General features: G+C 50.4%; 1 protein-coding gene and 1 pseudogene across 7 annotated transcripts in view; both read right to left on the reverse strand.

Moving 5' to 3' along the window:
* LRRC20 (leucine rich repeat containing 20) overlaps positions 1 to 24,294 on the reverse strand; it is a 51,809-nt gene that overhangs the window by 8,560 nt on the left and 18,955 nt on the right. For all 6 annotated transcript variants that reach the window (XM_080688659.1, XM_080688660.1, XM_080688661.1 and 3 more), the window contains exons 3-4: positions 17,970 to 18,119; positions 1,170 to 1,337 (exon numbers count right to left, since the gene is read on the reverse strand). In XM_080688659.1, coding sequence (XP_080544785.1) covers positions 1,170 to 1,337; positions 17,970 to 18,119 — 318 coding nt within the window. The remainder of the gene's footprint in view (positions 1 to 1,169; positions 1,338 to 17,969; positions 18,120 to 24,294) is intronic.
* Positions 9,626 to 11,643, reverse strand: LOC308257717 (coiled-coil domain-containing protein 22-like; annotated as a pseudogene). Its single transcript has one exon. The product of its transcript is annotated as a coiled-coil domain-containing protein 22-like (transcript).

Raw genomic sequence — 24,294 nt, forward strand, 5'->3', positions numbered from 1 at the left:
GTGCACAAGGTGAGCTGTCAGGAGCGGGGCTGATTGCCTACCTGGCCTAGGAGGTCCTGCCTCACTACCATACGCTGTCCCCTCCACCCCGAGAAAGTTTCCTTCCAACCAGTTATGTGGCTTGTGGCTTTCTAGCTCCCTACGGCTATGTTCAAACAGATTCTCTCCTTATGCAAAGCACTGTCCTGAGTAGCTGGGGTTCTGAAGCAAGACTGCTTGGGTTGGCATGACCTTGTGCCATGCCCAGGTGCTGTGACCTTGGCCAAGTTACTAAACTTCCCCATGCCTCAGTTTCCTCACCTGGGGAGAGTAACAGTATCTGCTTCATAAACTTATGGGGAGGTTTAAACAAGAACACAGTTAAATGCTCACTGAATATCAGCGGGTATGACTGACCATGCCACAAGCCCCATGAGAACAGGACAGTTTGTCCATCTCTGTCTCCAGCACAGTGCCTGGCACAGAGCAAGCTGCTCAATTTCAAAATGCCAGCTGGTGAACAAAGGAACATTTCCCCAAAGCCTAAATCCATGTCCAGACCCGTGTCTGTGTTTCTCAGTGCCTTATACCCTGAATAGGTCCTTGCAAGGCTGAGCTCTGAGATTCAGAGCATGGGGGCTGTTCTCCAGCACTCTGGACAGAGACAGGGACAGGCAGCATTGGTGACTGGGGGAAGGCATAGAGGGTGTTCCAAACCTGTTTCCTAGTGGCCCCTGGGTACTAATGGTGAAGAGAGCACTGTGGGGATCAGGAAGGGTGAGCCAGGCACTCAGGGAGGAGTAAATGTATAGAAGTCCCGAGCTGACGGGTCTCGAGGCAGCCTCGGATGGCAGAGAGCTGTCAGGGGGACAGCTTGTGGCCCAAGGGTGGCCCAGCTAGTGCAGGCCTCTCCCTGGGGAATGCTGAGGCCTTCTACCTGTCAGGTGACAGCAAGTGCCCCACCCAGCCCCGGCAGGTGGCAAGGCCTCCTGATGGTTCCCTTCTCGGGTTCAGAGCCCTGTGCTCAGCCACCTCAGGCCAGAAAGCCCAGCACTGCCCTCCGGTCTCTGAAAATGTGACTCCACAGCCCCATGCCTGGTGCCCCTTGAGCCCGTGAGCTTCACTCAGGAAAGGTAGTTGGAGGAAGGCGGTGCTGACGGGGGTGGCGGGGAGGGGCGGTGTCCACTCACCCACAATCTCGTTCTCCTCCAGATTGATGGTCTCCAGCGCCGGCAGGGTGGTGAGCTGCTCAGGGAAGTCGTGGAACTGGTTCCGAGACAGGTCGATGGCCTTGAGGTGCTGCAGGGCACTGACCTCGTTGGGGAGGCGGTGCAGGAAGTTCCCTTCCAGGTGGAGCTCTGCCATGTGGGGGAGGAAGAGAACGGAAGGTGAGAAGGAAAGCAGCCTAGAACTGCTGCCAGCTGCCCAGGCCTGGAAGGCAGCAAGGACGCCCCAGGCCAAAAGGGTACTAATGGTGTCCATTCCATGTTTGTTTATGCAAGAGGAGGGGTAACTCCCACCGCTGGCTGGGGGTCATTTCCAGCTGGGCTCCCTGCTTTTGGTTTTGGAATGGAGGGCTCTCCCGACATTCCAAAGCCTAGATCAGGGGTCCTCAAACTACAGCCCGCGGGCCACATGCGGCCCGCCGAGGACATTTATCCGGCCCGCTGGGTGCCGCTGCCTTAGCAGCCGACTCGTCCCGGGCCCGCAGTGCGCATAGGAATTTGTTCATAGTTTTTTTTAAAAACTATAGTCCGGCCCTCCAACGATCTGAGGGACAGTGAACTGGCCCCCTGTTTTAAAAGTTTGAGGACCCCTGGCCTAGATGGTAGTCAGGACGTGCTGGCTCCTCCCTCAGACTAGGCCTCCACTCCAGGCCTTGATGGGATAGGACAGGATGGGCACCTGCTCCTAGAGTAGCTACTCCAAAAGCTGACCAGCAAGCCTCAGGGACCAGGGTGAGGAGATGAGCGGGACTGGTGGGAGTCCCTCTGCTGGGAACCTGCCCAAGGCTGGCTGGGGTGGTGGAGGCTGAAGCTGAAGTGCTGTGTTCTACAGAGAAGCTGGGTGTCCACAGGGTCTGGGGCAAGGAGAAGGGATGAGGGGCAGAAACCCAGAGCCACGGTGGGAGGTAAGGGAGGTGGCATAATGCAGGGCCTAAATGTGCTGCACCTGGGGCCCCCACTGCCTGAGTTCACACCCAACTGTGCCACCTACAACTTGTTCACTCCGTTATCTAACCGCATTAGGTCTGTTTCCTCACCTGTAGAAAGGGACTAGCAGTACCTGTCTCATAGGGTTGTTGGAGGGTTACATCTGTTAACACGGGAAAAGCATTTGGCTCGGTGCCCAGTAAAGTACGCATTCATACGTGCTATTGTTATCATCACAGCATAGGGCTGCTGTGAAGACTGCGTGTATGAAAAGTGCTTTGCACAATGTCTGGCACACAGTAGGTGCTCAGTAAATATCAGGGAGGAACCTAAGGAAGCAGAGGAAGCCAGTGGACAGCAGGAGAATGGAGGAGACAGAGCAGCAGAACCACCATGTGAGCACCCACAAGGGCCTGGAGTTCTGCTGGTTTCCCAGGCTCTGTCCCCAAACAACCTTATAGAGTCTCTCCTTTGTTAACTGATAGGTCTGGCAAAAAGAAACTGAGGCTCAGAAATGCCAAGTGACCTGAAGAATGACCTCAGCTCTTCTCCCCAAGGCTGGCTTCATGGGCCTGTGACCAGCACAGTCACACAGGGCCCCAGGTTCACAAGGGCCCGGCACTTGTGGCGGAAAGTTCTGTGCTGCCGCCGTGAAAGTCTGTGGCGAGAGGCTGTCCCAAGACGTGACCACTCCCTGCAAGCCGGACCCGGGCTAGAACAGCAGTTGGTTTCTGCAAACCGCCCTGGGGGCTGTTTCATCATAACCGGTGTTCATTTTGACGTAAATCAGCATCTGTCCCTTGCCTCCTGTTATGTGCTGGTTCCTGGAACAGGTTGTTGTCCTGACCTGGTCAAGCCCGTGCAGGCAATTCCCCGTACCCGGCAGCATTCATCAACTAGTACCTGTGACTGTTCCCCTGCTTGACACTCCAGAATTCTTTGGGATCCATTCAGTCTTGCAGCCACCAAAGACATGCCTGGTATATAAGTTTCCCTTAATAAACTGTTAATTACCAGACTGGAGTGGCCAGCCTCCTTCTTTGGTCTTTCCCGGCCTTCCGCTTACTAAGGTAGATTTCCAGTCTCGGGGCTTTTCCCTGGGTCTGCGTGGACTAACGGTCTTAATAATTTTATCCTTGAATCTGTGTTTTATAAGTAGAGCGAGGTCATGGAGTATCAGCTCATACACCAGGTCCTGACTCCCACCAGCTTTCCGGGATGGGTTCTCGGCAGCCAGCTCTCTTGCCCCCAGGCCCCAAGGACATGCTGGGCTCCCCTTCTTCACCCCTATCCTGCAACTGTTGCAGCCCTCTATCCCTGGAAGGGGCCTGGGCACAGGGAGGGTCAGTCGGCACACGTGCCCATGGTGTCTTGCCCACGGTGGCAGCTGTCCCCTGGTACTCCTTGCCCGGGGGCGGGCAGCACCAAAGTGTCTGCTAGGCGGCAGCTGGAGGCCGAATCTTGGCAGGAGGAAACCTCTCGCTCACCCTGGCCTCGGGTACTGAGCATATCCTGAGGCAGGGGTTTAAAGATCCTTGGGATACCTGGCTGGACCTCACCAGGTCCTACTCCTGGCCAGGGTGAAGTGGGGTTGTCTCACATGTGTGGGAACTGTTAGGCCCGAGGGCACGTGCACGTGTGCCCTTCATTGTGGGGAATCGGGGGTACCCTAGGCACTTGTGAGCGTCCGTACTTCCTGTCTTCTTCCTTCCAACCTTCCTGAATCTGGCTGGAGTTTCCTTCTGGACACTTGAGGACGCTCTGGAAACAAGCCACGAAATCCAAACGGCATAATTTTATGATCCCGTATGAGTCAAATGCTCTGACATTTGCATTTAAAACTGGCATTGTACAATATAAAGAATGGTAAAATTCATACTAATAATCTAAAGTTCCAATATTTTCCTGATTTGGAAGGGCATTAAATAGCAAATGAAAATCACCATGACACACTAAGAGAGCGGCCACAGAGGCCAAAAAAAAAAAAAAAAAAAAAAAAAGGCTTTTCATGTTCCTTTAACAGTACTTTCTCCTGCTTATGAACAGGGTCCTACATTTTCATTTTGCTCTGGGCCAACCAGTTATGTAGTCGGCCCACTTGTCCCTCTGCATCCTCCACGATGCAGCCAGGGTTGTGGGAGATAAAGGGCTCTGAGGTCCCAACAGCCAGTTCCAGGGTTCCCCAGTTCGAACAGAGCCCTGCCTGAGGGCCCTCTGGACCACCCACCTGTCAGCCCCACTGCAGGCACCCTGCTCCGCCATGCTGTATTTCATCTGATGGGGGCTGTATCTGATTCATCTTTGTTCCCTATACTCAGCAAATATTTGATAAGTGATGACAAGAGGAAAACAGACAATGCAGGGGACCTGCCTGCCTCTCATTCCCATTTCAAGGACATCCTGAACACAAGGCTCATCAGCAGAGCCACACAAACCCAGAACCCCTCCAGCAGCCAGGTCCTTAGACAGCCACGCCTTAAACCAGAAAACATCCCTGTCCAGGTCACCGTCCCAAGGACACCGAGTCCCGTGCTTCCCAAACTTGCCTTTGCCAGACGGCATTTCCTCGAACACTCCGAGCATGCTGCTGCCTTGGGGTCTTGGCACCTGTAGTTCCCTCTTTCTAGAATGCTCTGCTACGTCACTTCATATGGGTCTTTGCTTAAATGTCACCCTATCTAACGTAGAATCTTCTCCCATCTTTTCTGTCCCCTTCCCCTGCAGTGTTTACTTTCACAGAGTCCATCATTAACTCATACAGAGGGGAGAGAGAGAGGGAAAGGGGTAGCAATGAGGCTGGAACCAAGTTATGCAGGGCCTCAGAGACCTTGGGAAGATCATGTATCTATCTCAGGGAGAAAAGCCATTTCGAGGATGAGCGTGCATGATCTTGTCTAAGAATTTATGTTGGTCTTATATCCTAGGAACTTGCTGAGCTGGGAGGGTTGCTTTGTAGATTCCTTGGGGTTTTCTATGGAGACAATTTTATCACAAATAGAGTTTTATTTCTTCATTTCCCATCTACATGCCTTAATTGTTTTTCTTACCTTATTGCAGTGGTTAGAACTTTCAAAATGAGGACAGACATCTTTGCCTGTCCCCAATTTTACAGGTAAAGCATTTCATCATCAAGTCTGATGTTAGCTGTGGGATTTTTATAGATGTTCTTTACCAAATTGAGGTATTTCTCCTGTGTTCCTAGTTTGTCAAGAGTTGTTTTTGTTTTTTTAATCATAAATGGGTGTTGGAGTTTGTCAAATGCTTTTTCTCTGTCAATATATATGACAGATAACTGGCTGATTTTCAAATGTTGAGCCAGCCTTGCACATCTGAAAAAATGGATAATTACCACTTGGTCATGGCATATAATTTGTTTCATACACTGCTGGGCTTGATTGTTAATATTTTGCTGAGAATTTTTTGTCTTAATTAATGTGAGATAGTGGTCTGCAGTTTTCTTTTTATTTTATTTTTGTCTTGTTCATATCTGGATTTGAAATAAAAGCAATACTGGTTGTGTAGCATGGGTTGGAAAGTGTGCCCTCTATTTTATGGAAGAGACTATGTTAAAACTGATGTTAATTCTTGCTTAAGAGTTTGCTTGACTTCTCCAGTAAAATCATCTGCGTGTAGAGATTTCTCTTTTTAGGGTCATTGTATAGTTATGAATTCAATTTATTTGATGGTTATAGGGCTATTCAGATTGGATATTTCATCTTGCATGAGTTTTGGTAGTTTGTGGTTTTTAATGAGCTGGTCCGTTTCTTTTAAGTTGTCAAAAACTTATGAGTGCAGACTTGTTCATGATAAACCTGGTAGGTTTTGAGGGGAAAGCATACCATGGAACTGCTTGTAGGCCCCCTCACCAGGGAAAGGCAAAAAAAGTAGGTTCCCTGGGAGAGATGCCCCCATCCCTGTCAAAGTCCCAGTCTTAACTAACTTCTGGGACTTTATGTCACCTCAACCTAGGTACCTGAAGTTTTCTCTGTTGTTCCCATTTCAGAGAAAGAACAAAAATGTGGCCAATAGCCCAGCCAGCTGATGGGCTGATGTGCTGAGCTGCCAACTAAACATGGTTGCAGCCACATCTAGCTTTGCTTCTCCCCCCTGGGGGCACAACACATTCTTTTTCATTGTTGGGTCACAATAATGCCCAGGGTCTTGCTACCTTCTCTCTTGGAGAGAGGGCTGAGGTGCTCTGGTCCTAGGGGGTGGCATGAGGGGCCTCCAGATGTTTCTTCCTGCTCTCTTACACCAAGGTTCAGAGCCAAACAGCCTGGGCTTCCAGATCGACAGGGTCTCTGGGAGAAGACCCTACTCCATCCTCTCCCAACACCGTCCCCAACCTGAGAGCAGCCCCTCACGATATTCCCTTATTTACTATCTCTTTAAACTGTGGTTTCGGGTGTCTGTTAAATGGACCTCCCCTTCCCAAAGTTCTTCATATTACTTCCACATCCTCCTTATCTTGAACAACTGCCAAGGCTGACTCGGAAGCCTTAGACTGACCGCAGAGGAGAAAGGAGGCCTACTGATTCCATTAAGGAGCTGATGAGGCTGGCTGGCCGTAACTATGGAACCAGGCAGCAAGGGCATGTGCCAACTCCAAAAATACCTATCCACCGAGGATCAGTCAGTGCCTTGGGTGCCACACCCACATCAATAAGCAATCATGTTGCTGCCTGCAAGGGCCCCAGTGCAGGGCAGGGTCAGCCAGTGTGCTGTGGCAAAAAGTGTCCTTCAAACGGCTCATGCTCTGCACAAAGTCAGCTGCTGCCCACGGGGGACACAGGAGCAAGGAGACAGGAGGGGAGTTTCCAAAAGCCCCACCCTCTCCTCAGGTGGACAGAGGGAAGGGGTGAGAAAACTGTTCTGACTGGGTCTGCAACAAACTAAAATGCCATGCTGACCATTCTGCCCCCATGAAAAGAATAAGGCAGTTGTCACTGTCCCAACATGGACCAATTTCTAAAATGTACTGCTACGTAAAAAAGGCAAGTAATGACCTAGCTGGTTTGGCTCAGTGGCTAGAGCATTGGCCCTCGGACTGAAGGGTCCTGGGTTTGATTCTGCTCAAGGGCACATACCTTGGTTGCAGGCTCGATCCCCTGTCCAGGTTGGGGCGCGTGCGGAAGGCAACCAATTGGTATGTCTCACTCACACTGATGTTTTTCTCTCTCTCTCTGTCTCTCCCCCTCCCTTCCACTCTCTCTAAAAATCAATGGAAAAATATCCTCAGGTGAGGATTAACAAACAAAAAAAAAGGCAAGTTGCAAAGCAGTGAATATTCTCTAATCCTATTAGTAGTTATAAAGGAGCTCTGTGGATCTGGACCCGCAGTCTCAACCCCTTCTTTTTCACTGTGTGACCTCAGGCAAGTTACTTACACGCTCTCTGCCTCAGTTTCCTCATCTATAAAAGGAGACAGTGTCAGCAGAGCTGTGTGCCTTTTGGAGGGTCTAGCGAAGAATCTGTTCCTTGACTTCTCCAGCCTCTGGAGGTTTGGAACCACATCATCCAATCTCTGTTGCAGCTGTGACATCAACTTCTCTGACTCTGGCCCTCCTGCCTCCTTCTAAGGACCCTGTGATGACAATGGACCCACTTACTCAACCCAGGATATCACCTGGTCTCAAGGTCCTTAACTTAATCACATCTGCAAAGTCTGTCTTACCATGAAAGATAACAGTCACAGGTTCCAAGAACTAGGATGTGGTCATTATTCTGCTGACCACGTGGTAGGAAGTCATTCATTCACCTGCTCAGTGGGTAACGCCCACGACTCTGGGCCAGGTACTGCGCTGGACAGTGCTGGGGATGCAGCTACTCTCAGGGCTGTGCATGAGTTAACGTATTCAATCTTCACAAGGGCTCTATGGGGTAAAGACTATTACCAGTATTATTCCATTGTCCCAAGGGGGAAACTGAGGCACAGAGAAGTTAAATACCCTGCCTGTGATTTCTGAGCTAATCAGTTGCAGAGAGCATCAGTCAGGGCCCCCACTAGAAAGAGCTAGCACACTCAAATTAACTCAAGGAGAGTTTATTTGCAACAAAAAGTATTTCCAAAGCTGTGAGAGGCTATAGTGGAATTTTAAGGGATCATGCAGTAACCCAGGGTTACGAGCAGGGAGCTGTCACCACCCGGAAAGAGAGTCATGTTGAAGCTGCCCTGAGAAAGTGACCTCCGGACAAGGGGCACAGCTAGCCCAAGGTGGACCTCACAGGGAGGTGGCCAGGAGAATAAATTCACTGACCTTTCTATCCACTCTCCCTTTGCTCTCCTGCTGGGGCTCCCCAAAGGCTGCGCCTAACTGCAGCCGAGGGTCAGAGAGCCAAGAGCAGCATGGAGCATGGATCTAAGGGGAAGTGGAAGACGTCACACTCCAGAACTGGACTCAAACTCGGTGTCTGTGCTTTACACACCCAGCGACCCAGCCTCTCATCTTGTGGGTCCTGGTTCAGCCTGACCACAGACAAGGTTGCTCTTCACCTGGTGGGCCCCGGGCTCAGGGTCAGGTCGTGCTCGATGACTTCATGGTGTACACCATGCTCTCTTAAAATGCTCTCACCCGCTGGCCTTGGTAGTCCTATCTCTGGGATTCTATCCAAAGTATGCTGAAGGCCATGGCACTTGGGTTCTTTTAATTCTCTGCGAGGGAGGGCTGAACCGCTGTCTGTAAGCACACATGCAGGGGTCACGAACAGCTTGGCCTTTTCCCCACTGAGGTCAGCCAGGTAACCCCAGATGCCCTTGTGGGCTGACAGCAAAAACCGATGCAGAAGGTTACAGCCTTATCACTGCCTCAGCATCAGGTAAGGACTCTTGTTTGTCGGCAACTGGCAGCTGCCCTGTGGATAACTCAGTGAGATGGACTCTCCTAGACCTGCTATTTCAGTGGCAGGCTGTGCTGAGGGAACCCATCAGAGCAGATCTGCCTGATCCCAGACTAAAATCAAGACGTCAGAGCCCAACTGCCTGCAGCAAAGCTTCACTGTCTGCCCCGCTTTCCCAGGCCTGTACCCCTTCTTTCCCCTTCCATCTTCTAAGTGCCAGCAGCTAGAGAAAAGTAACAGAGTGGACAGAAGCAAAGCAGGAAGTGGGAGAAGAACATGGGGCTGAGCAACCGTCTGCTGCGTCACCCCTCACACAATAAGCTGGCTGTCTGCTTACACACCCAACGCCTCTGAGAGACCAGGAGCTCCTCAAGGACCAGGTCGAGGTTTCAGTTTTCTTTCTTTTTGACAGAATCCTTCATTTATTTGGGATCCAAGGCCCCAACCCCCACTACTGTTCCCAGTCTCTTCCTAAGCTCCCAGTCTCTGGCCATTCACCCCAGATAAGGATTGGGGTCAGGTAGACAGGACTCACCCCAGCAGGAGGGACTGGACAGCAAGCACAGGGAACAGCTAGGGCAAGTGCTTGGCCATCGCCTCCAACACTTCAAATCCCTGCTAAGGCCGGGGGTGAGGGAGACCTCTGCGGGGGCCCCTCAGGTCTCATGAACCTGCCCCTGGAGGCCTGCATTCTCCTGGCGAAGGGCCCGGTAATCCTCTTGGATCTTCTGCAGGTTGCTGAGGGTCTTCTTGCCCATCTGTTTCAATCAGCTCCTCCAGGTCTCGGACCTCCCGCAGGAGGGTACCCACATCTTTGATGGTCTGGAGGAGCTGGCTGCAGTTCTCATGCAAGGCAGCTAGTACTTGTAGGCCTTCCGCACAGCATCATCCTTCTTGGCATCTTTGAACACAAGCTCATCAGTCACCACAAATGTCCGGTCCAGCTTCCCAGACAGGGAGTTGATTTCCTTCTGAAGCTGCTTTGTGTCAGACAAGATCTTAGTGATTTCTTCCTTCTGCTTCTGGATGTTACCCACAGTCTCCAGGATGTGCTGGGTATAGGCCAGCCGGGGCACATCTCTGGGTAGGGTCTCCAGCTCGGACACTAGCTGCTTATAGATCTCCTCCTTCTTGTGGGCCTCCTCAGCAGCGGCCCAAACACTCCGGTGCAGCTCCTGGATCTCTACCAGCCGTCGAGAAGATTCCAGCTCTCTGCAAACCTGGAGCTTTCGGAGGTGGCGGTACTCAGCAAGGAGCGAGGCCCGGTGCTTTTTCCACTGGCCCGCCAAATGGACGACCCGCTGGGCACTACTCTCTACCACGAGCTGTAGCTTGGCAAGGTTGGCAGCCCCGTCTGGCAGCAGCTGCACTGCCCGGCGCTTCAGGTGCAGGGCCTGCTCCCTTTCGGCTGTGCTGAGCTCTGTCTGCTGGCACCAGGTCTCCATCTGCACAAGGCCGATTCCCAGCGTCTTCATGTTGGCTTCAACCTCTTCAATGTTATGGTTCACTCCATTTAGTAGCTCCTGAAGAGCCTCCAGCTCCTGCTATTGAGCTGCCCACGTGTCTGGTTCGGGCCACCAGGAGGTGGCTGGCACATCTGACTGGGCTACCTGGGCCTCGGGCTCCAGATGGAAGGTGAACTTCTCTGAATGTGTGAAGCGGGAGCCCTTGGATGCACCAGTCATGGTCCCAGCACCCCAGGCCTGCAGCAGCTCTCCCAAGTCTTGGGTTTGTGTGTGTGTGTGTGGGGGGGGGGGGGGGGCGGGGGCAGCTGGCTCCAGGTCTGACGCAGATGCTCAGCCAGGTGCTTCTGCAGCCGCTGCAGCTGAGCCCACCTATCCTCCTGTGTGGGGAGGCAGGATGCCCGGTGGACACAGTCCTTGTCCCCAGGGTGGTCCCGGGCAGTGTGCTGGCAGAGCTGGATGGCATGGCATTTGAGGAGCAAGGCCACCCTCCCAGCAGGCCGAGGCACCTGCGTGGGGGCTGGTAGTAGCAGGGAACTTGCCTGGAACTCCCAGGGCTCTCCTGTGGAACTCAATTCAGGCACGACCAGCTTACTGGCATGGAAAGGATTCTGGGGGGCTGAACCCTGGAGGTGCTGCAGCTTAGGAGTGCGAAGAAGGGGTGGAACCCAGGGCAGGGCCAGCTGGTCCCGAATTGGGCTCCCGATGGCCCGGAGAAGGATCGCTGAGTCACCTGCAGGCTGGTCTGCATCCTCGGAGGCATCGGCAGGTAGACGCTCAGCCAAGAAGAGAAGCAGGTCCCGGAGGTCAGGCTCACTGGGGTACAGGAAGTTCTGATAGCCAAGCTCCAAAGGATAGCCCAGGTCCACGCAGGCCTGAGCCAGGCTCATGGCCAGGTGGAAACGGGCAGACATGGCGAGAGGCAGCAGGGGGATGAGGCCGGAGCCCACAGCAGGATTGATCACACGCAGGCAGCAGACAATGGCTTCTACAACCAGCTCAGTGGTGAAGGCTCACAGGGTCTGCACTTCCGGAGGAACTGCCGCGCCGGCCTGGCGCAGGGAATGGATGAGGATTCGGTCTGTCTCCTCCCATGGTGAAGCTGCGTCCCAGTCTCGGGCTGGGTCCAGGGCTGTGTCCGAGCAAGCGAACCTAGATCTCAGTTTTCTTAGCCTTCTCAAATATCGGGTGCTATGAGGGCTAGATGACATAACATATGCACCCAGTGAATTTGGGCTCTCCTGCTATTCCTCAGCATGCACCCAGTGAATTTGGGCTCTCCTGCTATTCCTCATCTGTTCATGCCCACAGCCGGGCATAGAACAGGCGCTCGTGAGGAACTGCTGAAGTACACTGAAAGACAGGCTGTGAGAAACGGAATATACACACAGGCAATGGCCAGACCAACTATAAGAATAGAACTCTGACCCACAACCTGCCCAGGAAACCAACCCATCCCAACAGTGACAGCTCAGGAAGCTGTCTGCCGTAATGCTATCCCTATCAACAATGCTAAAAACCAAACAATACCCTCTGTAACGACTGGACCCAATGGCCAGGACTTGATTGCTGTGATTGCTGACCGTTTCCTTAACTTTTGTCCCCACTTCCAACTTAGCACCAAGCAGAGAAAGCCAAATACACACCCTAACCAATCACACAGGATGCCCCACGGCTAGCAGACCTGCCTCCAGGTTCCCCAGGCCAATGGCCTCCAATCAGGGCACACCCGAAGCCTTCCCTTCCTCCACTGTAAAGCTTTCCCACCCCTCTGCCTGCCTTTGAGTCTCTGCCCAAGGCAAGTACAGAGGCTGACTCCCTTGCTAGAGCAGCTCTGAATGAGCAGCCCTTGCAGTTCTCATTTGGGTGGTCTTCGTTCACTTCTGCAGGTGTGTCTCACACACCTGTGGCCTGGCAGGCCCAGGACACACTCAGTAAGAAGAGCTGAATGAGCCCTGGCTGGCTTGGCTCAGTTGGTTGGAGCATCATCCTGTGCACCAAAAGGTGGCAGCTTCGATTCCTGGTCAGAGCACATTCCCGGGTTGTGGGTTGGATTCCCGGTCGGGCCGTGTGCAGGGGGCAACCAGTGGATGTTTCTCTCTCACATCAATGTCTCTCCCTCTCTCCCCTCCTTCACTCTCTCTAAAACCCAACTTTTCCATTTCTGCCACTGTCCTTCCCAGGTCTTTCTTGCGTTTTCTTGTCATAAAATGGGTGAAGGACATAAAGGGGATGGAATCATTTAAAGATGACCTTGCTCTGCCCTGGCTGGTGTTGCTCAGAGGATAGAACATTGGCCTGTGCACCGAAGAGTCACCAATTTGATTCCTGGTCAAGGGCACATACCTGGGTCACAGATTCAATCTCCAAACCCCAGTCAGGGCACATGCGGTAGGCAACCAATCAATGTGCCTCTTTCACATTGATGTTTCTTTCTCTCTCTCTCTCCCTCCCTCACTCCCTTCCACTCTCTCTCTAAAAAAAAATCAATGAGAGAGGATAAATAAATAAACAAACAAGCAGATACACAGATAAACAAATAAACAAGCAGGCTAATAAATGCAAATAAGCAAATAAATAAATAATAAGACTTTGCTCTAAGGGGCCATGAGCCTAGCAGAAGACAGTCCCCAGGGTGCCCACAGGAGACAACCTGGCAGGCAGGGAGTTCACAGATGGCTCTCTCTCCTCAACACCCAAGCAGCCCCCTCCTTTGTCAGGACACTGGCAGGCTGTGAGGAGCCCAGAAAATCTTATTCAAGCCTCCTCTTCACACATAAGATGTGAGGGTTTTCGTATTAGAAAGAGAAGCTATGACAAAGGCTGGGACTCAGACCTATCTCTGTGGGAACCAGGTTGGTGGTCCTCAGCTCCAGCCCCTTCCTGCTGGGCACAAAGCCATCCTTGGTAATCCAAGGTGTGTGGGAGCATCAGGAGCCACAGCCAGCATAGGAGGGAGTTCAAACTGTACCCTTCAACGGACTTCCGACCCAAAGGGTATTGTAATGACTATATTTCCGGGGCTGAGGCATGACTGCACAGGGCTCTAAGCACTTTTCTCTGACACCCGTCGTGGTCCCCCCGAGAGGGCCTGGTACTCATCCTGCAAGGCGCTACCGAATGTCAAATCCTTTGAGAGCCTTGCTTCCACACCCAGCCCACTGCCCATGCTGCTCTTGGGAAGATTTTATTCCTCGGCCCAGCAGCCCCCGTGTTTTGTCCACACTAGTGTCACAGCACTTGGTGTTGTTGGCGAGTCTGTTCCGCGACCCTGGGCTCCTTCAGTAGGAGACCTGCTCTAGTGGCCTTTGTTCTGAGCCTCCCACAGGTCTGGAACGCAGCAGGAACGCAGGGCAGGGTGAATGAAGGAAAAAGTACAAATGAACTCTCACCCAAAGGAAGCCCCCCTGCCTGACTGCCCTTCCAGGGGCTCCACCCACCCCCACCATCCATAGTCCATCATTCCATCTCCCTCTGGAAAGCAAACATCCCATTCCAATGGGCTGGATACAGCTCTGGAGGACCTGTGAGCTCATGCAGATGTCCTGGAGAGGCACCTGGCCTGCGAGGTGGGCAACCAGGGTGTACTGCTCTGAGACCCCAGGCACATCCCTTCTCTCCCTGACCTTCCTTCGCCATCCCTGAAATGAGGGGACAGAAACAGCTCTAATATTTATGGGGGATTCTCCCAACCAGTGGCCCTCAGGCTAAATCTAGTGTTTGATCGCTTTTATTTTATGTAAAAGCTAGAGGCCCAGTGCACTAAAATCCATGCACTCGGGAGAGAAACCAAGAGGGCGGCATAGGTAAGCACCTAAACTGCTGCCTCGCACAACAATTTCAAAACTACAACTGAAAGACTGAACGGACACCATCCAGAACCACAGGAAAGCTGGCTGAGTGAAAATTCTACAACTAGAAGGAAAGAGGAAAGCACACAGAGAATTGGAGGTACGGCAAAGGGTCTTTGTGTGCGCAGAGAGGAAGGGCGGCTGAGAGCCTGGCTGACTTTCTCTGGCGGAAGGGGGAAGGAAGCCCCCGACCGCCCTGAACCCCAGTTCTGACTGCACTGAACCCCAGTCCTGGGCGAAACCCCGTGGACCCAGGCTCATACAGGGGGAGTCTGGACTGTCAGGTAGAGAGAAAGGCACCCGGAGACTCGGAGACCCAGGGGAGACCCGGGGAAGCCCCGGCGGGCAGGGGTCTGGAGGCGCGCGCGCCAGTGTGCACAAAGGCTGTGGAGGTTGCCACAGGCTTTCCCTAGCAGAAGGGAGTTGGAAGCTCCTGACTGCACTGAACCCCAGTTCTGACTGCACTGAACCCCAGTTCCAGGCGAGCCCCTGGGGACCCACGCTCTTACGGGGGGGAGTCTAGAGTCTCGGGCGGAGACTCGGGAACCGGGGAAGGCAGAGGTCTGGTGGCGCGCGCATGCCAGTGCGCACAAAGGCTGTGGAGGTTGCCACAGGCTTTCCATAGAGGAAGGGAGTCAGAAGCTCCTGACTGCACTGAGCCCCAGTTCTGACTGCACTGAACCCCAGTTCCAGGCGAGCCCCTGGGGACCCATGCTCTTGTGGGGGGAATCTGGACTCTTGGGCAGAGACTCGGGAGCCGGGGAAGGCAGAGGTCTGCAGGCGCGCATGCGCGCAAGGGCAAGGCTGACTGGAAGCCAAGACTGTCTGCTCCGCCCTGAGACTCCACCCCATCCAAGCTGAGCACAGAGGCTATTGCAATTTGGCAAGTCTAATCCTCTAAGGCTGTCTCCAGCACCAAACTTCTCCCAGCATAGACACAGCTGATCCTTACAGCCAACTGGCCTGGAGGTCAATTCCTCCCAGTGATACCAACAACAATCAAGACTTAACTACAACAAGGCTGTAGACACAGTCCACAAAGGGGTGCACCAAGAGTATCCACCTCAGGTTAACTGGGGAGGCCGACCCACTGGGCCATATAGGAAACCTAGCACACAAATCTACCCTACCAACTCAGGGAAGCAGTGAAAATGCGGCATCAAAAAAACAGATCACAAACGAAAGAAATGGAGGAAAACAAATGACTGGATATAGAATTCAAAACCACGGTTTTAAGGCTTTTCAAGAATATCCTAGAAAAGGCCGATAAATATAATGAGACCCTCAAAGATATGAAAAAGGACTAACTAGAAATTAAACATACACTGACTGAAATAAAAAATATTATACAGAGACCCAACAACAGACTAGAGGAATGCAAGAATCAAGTCAAAGAATTGAAATACAAAGAAGCAAAAAACACTCAACCGAAAAAGCAAAAAGCAAAAAAAATCTAAAAAGTTGAAGATAGTGTAAGAAGCCTCTGGGACAACTTCAAGCGTACCAACATCAGAATTATGGGGGTGCCAGAAGAAGAGAGAGAGCAAGATACTGAAAACCTATTTGAAGAAATAATGACTGAAAACTTCCCCCACCTGGTGAAAGAAATAGACTTACAAGTCCAGGAAGCGCACAGAACCCCAAACAAAAGGAATCCAAAGAGGACCACACCAAGACACATCATAATTAAAATGCCAAGAGCAAAAGACAAAGAGAGAATATTAAAAGCAGCAAGAGAAAAACAGTTAATTACCTACAAGGGAGCACCCATACGACTGTCAGCTGATTTCTCAACAGAAACTATGCAGGCCAGATGGGAGTGGCAAGAAATTTTCAAAGTGATGAATAGCAAGAACCTACAACCAAGACTACTCTACCCAGCAAAGCTATCATTCAGAATTGAAGGGCAGATAAAGAGCTTCACAGATAAGAAAAAGCTAAAGGAGTTCATCACCACCAAACCAGTATTATATGAAATGCTGAAAGGTATTCTTAAAGAAGAGTAAGAAGAAAAAAGTAAAGATAAAAATTATGAACAACAAATACATATCTATCAACAAGTGAACCTAAAAATCAAGTGAATTAAAAACCTGAGGAACAGAATAATCTGGTGAATATAATAGAATCAGGGGCATAGAAAGGGAGTGGACTGATAATTCTCAGGGGGAAAGAGGAATGGGGGGGTTCAGGAAGAGACTGGACAAAAATCATACACCTATGGATGAGGACAGTGGGGGGGAGGTAAGGGCAGAAGGGGGGGTGGGAACCGGGTGCAGGGGAGCTATGAGGGGAAAAAGGAGAAACAATTGTAATAATCTGAATAAAGATTTATTAAAAAAAAAAGTAATTAAAACAAACAAAAAAAATTCATGCACTCGGGGGATGGGGGGAAGAGGGGTGTCTCTCAGCCCAGCCTGCACGCTCTCACAATCCGGGACCCCTTGGGTGGGGTCCAGTCCCATCGCAGCATGCCTCTGGTTCCCCGGATCCTGCAGGTGCGGGAAGGGACCCAGAGGCCAGTCTGATCACAGCATGGCTCTGTTCCCACAGCCAGGGCCCACAGCTCCCTCCCGCAGTTGCACCATGGGCGGCCGGGACCCAGGACCGACTTTCTCCACACTGCCAGGACCCAGGACCGACTTCCGCTATGCCGGCCGGGACCCTAGCCTGGTGTTCGGTCATCTGTCCGGACGTTTAGGTCGTGACGGACCCTGGCTCTTTATACATTAGGATATGAGCCCTGTGAGCTTCACTCAGAAACGACTGCACAGACCAATCCCACTTTCTTGCCCTTGTGTCTGCACCTCGCCGGTGGTCTTTCCAGGTCCTGCCTGTGGCTCCCTCCTGTGGTTTCCCTAGGAAGTCTAAAATCAGCTGTATGAGATACGCTTGCTCGAGTCCCTCTGTTTCCCCGCTTCCATTTTACATACTTGTTTCTCTACACAGGCTCTTAGACCCTTTCCATGCTTCTAGCAGAGAGAGAATTCTAGAAGGTAGGAGGGTCATGCCTCTTGTGCTCTCCCCTACTCTCCCGCTCCACCACTTTGAAAGCACATGCCACGTGCCCAGGTTGCAGCTCCATCCCAGGCTGGCTGAGTGGCCCTGGACTCTTGCAGAAGGATGGAGGGACGGCTCTGTGGAGAGGGGGACAAGCACTGCAGTGGCACCTGCACCCTGCTGTCCCTCCAGATAAGCCATTTCAAAAGAATTAGTAACACCCACCTGCTGGCCTCCTGCCCATCTCCCTGCCAAGCCCCCGTCCACTTGCTCTGTGTGTGCCCAGCAGAAGAAACACCAACATTCTGGAATCTGTCACTCCTGAACTGAGAGAGCAGCACAGGAGAACAATGCCAAATTGGGGGACCAGAAGGGGGATTGCTCAAGTCTACCAAGAAATACGTCTGGGCCTCAAGACCCCAAATACCCCGCTGGTCTGTTCAGAATAAGAGAATCACTCCAGGACCCACACCTAGACCATTAGCCAATCTGAGTCACAGCCAGCTAGGCAGATGTGACAGAGGTTTCTAAGCTTCAGGAAGGACACAGGTCCATCCGCAAAGCCTCCCCCTGGCAATGACTTCCCAGGTCCAGCTGACGGGGCTGGCCCTTGTTACCCTCCCAAGAGTGTCAGAGTTTGAGGACGAGAGCTGGCCATGCCCCCCTGAGCTGAGCTGACCAGGGCCTACCTTGAAGCTGACAGAATGTGGTCATGAACTTGCTGGTGAGGGACTTGAGCTCGTTGTTGGCCAGCGTGATGAGGTGGATCTGGTCGGTGACATTCCGCAAGACCTTGTAGATGCCGATGGGGAAAGAAACCAGCTTGCACTCGGCCAGATCTGCAGCAAAAGAACAAAGACAGACCAGAGTCAGCAGCCACAGCTGCCCGAGGACTTGCCCCAAACCATGTGGACCCGACCCGGTCTCCCCTCCCAGCCTCCTTGCTCTCCCACCTGTTCCCGCTATGCCAGGCTTGAAACCCTACTCTCTCTCTTCTAGGAGCCTTCATCACCCTTAATCCCACTTGTCCCTACCTCACACCCTCTCCATTACCATAGCCTACTAGCCAGGATGTGGAAGGGAGGGTTCTGCCAGCGCAGCGACGACCAGCATTCGTGGCAATGCCCTTGAGGCCCTGCCAAGTCCACAAGTCCCTAAAGAATCGTCAAAGACTCAACAGTGAAGCTGCAGTCTTATGAGTACTTGGTAGCAGTCTACTTCTTTGAAAACAGGCAATTCACATAGACGTTGACCTTCCCAGTCCTGTCACTCTGACGGTAAGAAAGCCTGTATAAGAGGCAGCAAGGAAGCTGTGTGCAGGCTCGCCAGCAGTTCCTCAAGTATTACCTATGGCCAGCAATTCCACTTGTAGTGTACACCCGAGCGAAATGGAACCAGGTGTCCACACAAAAGCACATTACACATGGATGCTCATAGCAGCATTATTCATAACAGCCAAAACATGGAAATAACCCAGATGTCCATCAACTGCTGAATGGATAAGCAAAATGTGGTATCTCCATAAAAAGGAATAAGTTTAGCAATAAAAAGAAATGAAGTACCAGTATATGCTACAATATCAAAGGACCTTGAAACCATTATGCTAAGTGAAATAAGCCAGTCACAACGGAACATATACTGTATGAGACTATTTATATGAAATGTCCAGAATAGCCAAGCATATAGAGGCAGAAAGTAGAATAATGGTTACATAGGCTGGGGGCATCGAAGCATTGTGAGATGGAGATGAGTGGTGAAGGTTTCTTGATGAGGGTAAGCAAATGTTCTAAAATTTGACTGTGGTGATAGATGTGCAAATCTATGAATATACTAAAACCACTAAACTGCATACTTTAAATGGCTGAATTGTTGGGTATATGAATTATCCTATATAATAAAAGGGTAATATGCAAATTGACCCTAATGGTGGAACAACCAGGAACAACTGGTCGCTATGATGTGCACTAACCACCAGAGAGCTGACACTCAATGCAGGAGCTGCCCCCGGTGGACAGTGCACTCCCACAGGGGGAGCGCCACTCAGCCAGAAGCCGGCGCATGGCTGGCCAGTACAGCGGCAGTGCAGGAGCCTCTCCTGCCTCCGCAGTAGCGCTAAGAATGTCCGACTGACAGCTTAGGCCCACTCCTCGCAGGGAGCAGGCCCAAGCCATTAGTCACACATCCCCTGAGGGCTCCCAGGCTGCCAGAGGGATGTCTTACTGCCAGCTTAGGCCCAATCCCCTGGGGAGCGGGCCTAAGCTGACAGGTGGACATCCCCCAAAGGGTTCTGGACTATGAGAGGGTACAGTCTGAGCTGAGGGACACCCCCGAGTGCACGAATTTTCGTGCACTGGGCCTCTAGTATGTCAATAAAACTTATATATATATGGCAGCAGGGAGACACTAAAAGTATGAAGGCTAAGAGATGAGGTTCATCTAAGTCATGTAAGTGCCCTGGGCCTCAGTTTCTTCACCTGTACAATGGGTATCATTGTCTACTTAGCAAGGCTGTCAGGAAAAGTAAATGTAATACAAAGTACTAAATGTACTAACAAAGTGCTGGGCAGGAATGCAGAGGTAATGCTACAGATGTTGTTTCTCCTTCCCTAAGTGTCCCCATTACTGGTGATCCCCTCCTAACCCCTGAACCCCAGGAGCACTCACTTACCAACTCAGAAAACACTGCCCCATCTCCCTCTCAGCAAACTCTTGTCTTTTTCCCAAAGAGGCCAGGCTTCCCCCAGGCCTCTAAGCCTTTGAAGATTGTTCCAAATTAAATACACAGAAATCAATAACATTCCTATATACCAGCAAGAAGAGAAGTTTATTTATTTATTTATTTTTATTTATTTATTATTTATTTTTTTATTATTTTTTTAATTGTTTGAAGTATTACAAATAGTAGTACATATGTCTCCTTATATTTTTTTTCCTTCCCCATTGACCTTCCCCCGGCCTCCCCTTCCCCCCAGTACATGCCTTTACCTGCCCCCTCCCCCCAGTGTTTTTTATCCATTGGTTATGCTTATATGCATGCGTACAAGTCCTTCGGTTGATCTCTTACAGCCCCCCCCACCCCCGCAACCTCCTCTGCCTTCCCACTATAGTTTGACAGTCTGTTCAATGCTTCTTTGCCTCTGTATCTATTTTTTCCCCCATTTCATTCCTTTAAAAAATCTTGCCTCTGCAGACTAAAAATAAACATATAATAACAAAAAATGTTTGAGTACCAATTCAAGAAGAGAAGTTTATAAAGATCCGCTTGTGAACAGCAATAGTGCAAAGCCTATAGAAACAGTCAGAATAGAAGCCCTTCCCCCTCATCTGCCTCATAGAATTTCTACTCTTGCTCCAAGACCAGCTCAAGTGTCACCTCCTTCAAGAACCCCTCTCTCACTGCAGTTAGATGCTCCAGCCTCTTGGTCTCATAGTGTGTGAATGAAACCTCGTCAGCCTGTATTGTACTGACCCCTTTTTCTTTCTGCTTTCCCACTGGATTGGAAAGACCACAGAGCACGGTGCCAGCAGAGGTCTAGCAGGCTCGGAGCAGGGCAGGGTATTGGTGACCTCCCTGAGTTGGTGAGAAAAGAAAGGGGGCACGTAGGGTAAAGACAAAAGTCCAGATGACTGAGGGCCCACAGGGGTCCTCTGTAGGGCATCCTGTGAAGAAGTGTCTTCCTGTCTCCTCTGGTCCAGGTTGTGCTAAGTGAGCGCAGCCCTGCTGCCATAACCACCAGCTCCTGTATCAGGAGGTGAGGATGGCAGAAGAGGATGCGAAGTCTGCAGCAGGGACCCAATCCCAGGAAGCCAGGCTTTCAGTAGAGATCAGGGCTGGACCTGGACCAGCTCTGCGGGCTCAAAGTTTGGGGTAGGCTGGGGATTCTAGAAAGAACAAACCATTCCAAACAATGAGTCCCTAGTGCTTGGTGCCAGAGCACAAATGGCTCAAAGGGATGGCTGTGGTGGTTGTAAATCATATCAGTCCTTTGGGTGGAAGCGACAGATCTACAAGCTAGGAGCAACACCACGGGAAACATCAGAAGCTGTCCCTTTAAAACAAAGAGCCAGAAAGGATGCCTTCCACCACCAACCTCCCTTAACATGATCTTAGGAGTTCTGTGCAAAGAAATAAACATTGGAAACAGACAAGATTATTATGATGTGTATTTGCAATGACTGTGCAACCTCAAACACCCAAAGTCATCTGACAACGCAAATGAAACAGACTTCAGCAAAGTGGCTGATCCAAATAAACATGCAAAACCCAATGATATTCTATATGCCAGCAATAAAAATATAGTTTTTAAGGATCCTATTCTGAACAGCAACAATAATATAAAATATACAGTGATGGTAATAATGAAAAAAAATGGATCTGAATAATATTAAGAAAAGAAGAACAGCTCACAAAAAATGTTTTTAAAAATTGATTTGTATGTGAAGCTATAACATGTTCATTGATAACAAGTCAAAATATTGAAATAATGTTGATTTTTAAAGAAACTGATTTATAGATTGTTTAATGTAATTCCTACTCAAATCCCAAAATGGTTTTTGGTTTTTTAACTTATGAAATGGTTTTAAATTTCAACTGGGGGAATGAGCAAGCATGACTCTATAAGAAAAAAAGATGGATGGTAACCAATATTGCAAGGCTACAATTATTTCAAAAGAGGGCCATAGGGAAAATAGATCATAGAAATAAAATGTATATAGCCCATTTGGTCCATAAATAATATGTCATAGTTTAATAAGTGCTAAAGGAGGCCTCACAAAGAAATCAGGAAAGGATTAATAACTGATGTTAGAATAGCCAACCAATTAACAATTTTGGGAAAACAAAAAAAGAGAGACTCTCAATAACCTAAAAATCAAAACATACTCTACATCAAATTACACTCTAAATATTTTTAAATCAAAGCAAAAAATACAAAACAAAACAGAATTTAACATTTATACAACCTCTTATGTGAGGATGACTTTCTATATCTAGGAGCTATAAAAGAATCACAAAGGAACAGATCAACAAACCTAACTGTATAAAATATATAATTTTATACAGTTAGGATAACTGAATGCAAAAACCAAACAAACAACAATAATACTTGGATGCTTTAAAAATAATAATAAGGCAAGCAGCAGACTGTGAAAGAGGAACCAAGACCCTACTGTGTGCCAGGCACTGTTCCACATTGTGTCCTGTGACTTCTCTATGATTTTCTTTTGTTATTGGGGACTCCATCTGTTCCCTCCATCCTTTAACCTCAGAACTGCCTACCAGAGGCCAGTGTACATGTGGGGGGAGGGGTGTACCACAAAGTTCCTACTCAGAACAGTCTGGCTTCCACTGATGGCAAAGGCCCCCAAGGATTCCTGCAAACATACCCCACGCCTTACAGGCCATAGCACCAGCCACTAACACAGCACGTGGACTCCAATCCCTGCTGAGAGGCTCTTGGGAATGGTTCTCCATGATCCCTGGGACAAGAATATGGACAGCCAAGTCTCCAGACATGCTGGAACAAATCTCAGCCTTGCCCAGTCATCTTCCCATCTGTGCACAAGAAGAAAACTGCTTCATGTCCAGTCCCTGGTGGGGGGTTGGAACAGTAATAACCATAAAGAGTAACAGTTACTATTTCATATGTGCTAGGCTGTGAAAATTATCCCCTCTGAACACTAGAGGAAAGCGCAACTAAGTGACTTGGTCAAGGTCATACAGCTAAAAAGAAGGGAGCAAGACTTGAATGCAGATTAGGCTGATCAGGAAGCGAGGGGTCCTAATCATTCTGCATCCGACCCCTTGAGTGAAGAACACTCCCAGGTGCCTGTAACTAGGCTGGGCCAGAGAAAGGGGAGTTTATGCTGAGCCCTTCAATGGGGTACCAAAGCCTTGGCTTCAGACTTCTACAAGCCTTTCCAGTCCAGAGCCTGTGATTTTGGGGAAAGAGGCCCCTCAGCTTCCTTTATGAGCCAGTCAACTTTTGTTCTCAGGAAATTTCTCTCCAGGTCTAATTCAGAGGATGGGTACCATCTCTAGCCACAATACCTATTTACAGTGCAGAAAAGCCCCTTAAGCTGAGCCAAGTTCAATGCTGAGCCCTCGGGCCTACAGGGGCAGATAGCACTGCTTCCAGAGGATACAGTCAGGATGTGGCTGGGGACCAGGTCCCACTGAGGGGGCACCCTGCCCAGGGAAGAGAAGACCCAGCCTGGAGACAGGTGAGTCACCCTCAAGGAGCTGTGAGATGTCTTCAAGAAGAGGGTCCCGTCCTCTATGGGTCCTCAGAGCTGACGGACAGGGACTAGGTCACCAGTCACAAAGAAAAGGCTCCTGTGTGAGGACATGAGTGCTGTACCATGGGGTGTAACCAAGCAGGGTCACCACAGAGCAGATTCCTGAACCAGATGGAGGCCAGGTCATCTCAAAGGTCTCACTCAACCCAATAAAACAACTATAGCCAACATCACTGAGTATTCACTATGTGCCAGGCACAGTACTAGACACTTTTCATATATAAACTCATTATATTCCCATAAGAACCATGAGTTACCTCCACAGGCGGAGAATGAGGACCGTGTTGATAGGTCAATTGTCCAAGGTCATTTTGGTAAGATGGTGGAGTACTAAGGATCTGAATGCAAAGATTCCAGGAGGGTAACCAATTTGTCCCAGTTTATCCAGGATGTTCCCAATTTTAGCACTGAAAGTCCTGCATCCTGGGGGACACCTCCTCAGTCCCAGAAAACTCAGGACACTTGGTCACCCTGGATTCAGGCTGGCTGATGAATAAGAGATTACTAGGGTTAGAGAGGAGAGAGGGAAGACAACCCAGGTGTGGGAAGGTCATGAGCCAAGGCCCAGAGGACTTTCATCCCTCCTGGACTTGACCTTTGAGCCCTGCTTTCTCCACTAATTTCCTGGAGCCTCCACCTTGATCAGAGAGTCCTCAGACAAGATAACTCTGGTGCTGGAATAATTTCATGCTACGTGGGGTAGCATGAGCGGTCTGG

The sequence above is a fragment of the Plecotus auritus genome, assembly GCF_963455305.1.
Source record: "Plecotus auritus genome assembly, chromosome: 9".
In the NCBI taxonomy this organism is placed as follows: Eukaryota; Metazoa; Chordata; class Mammalia; order Chiroptera; family Vespertilionidae; genus Plecotus; species Plecotus auritus.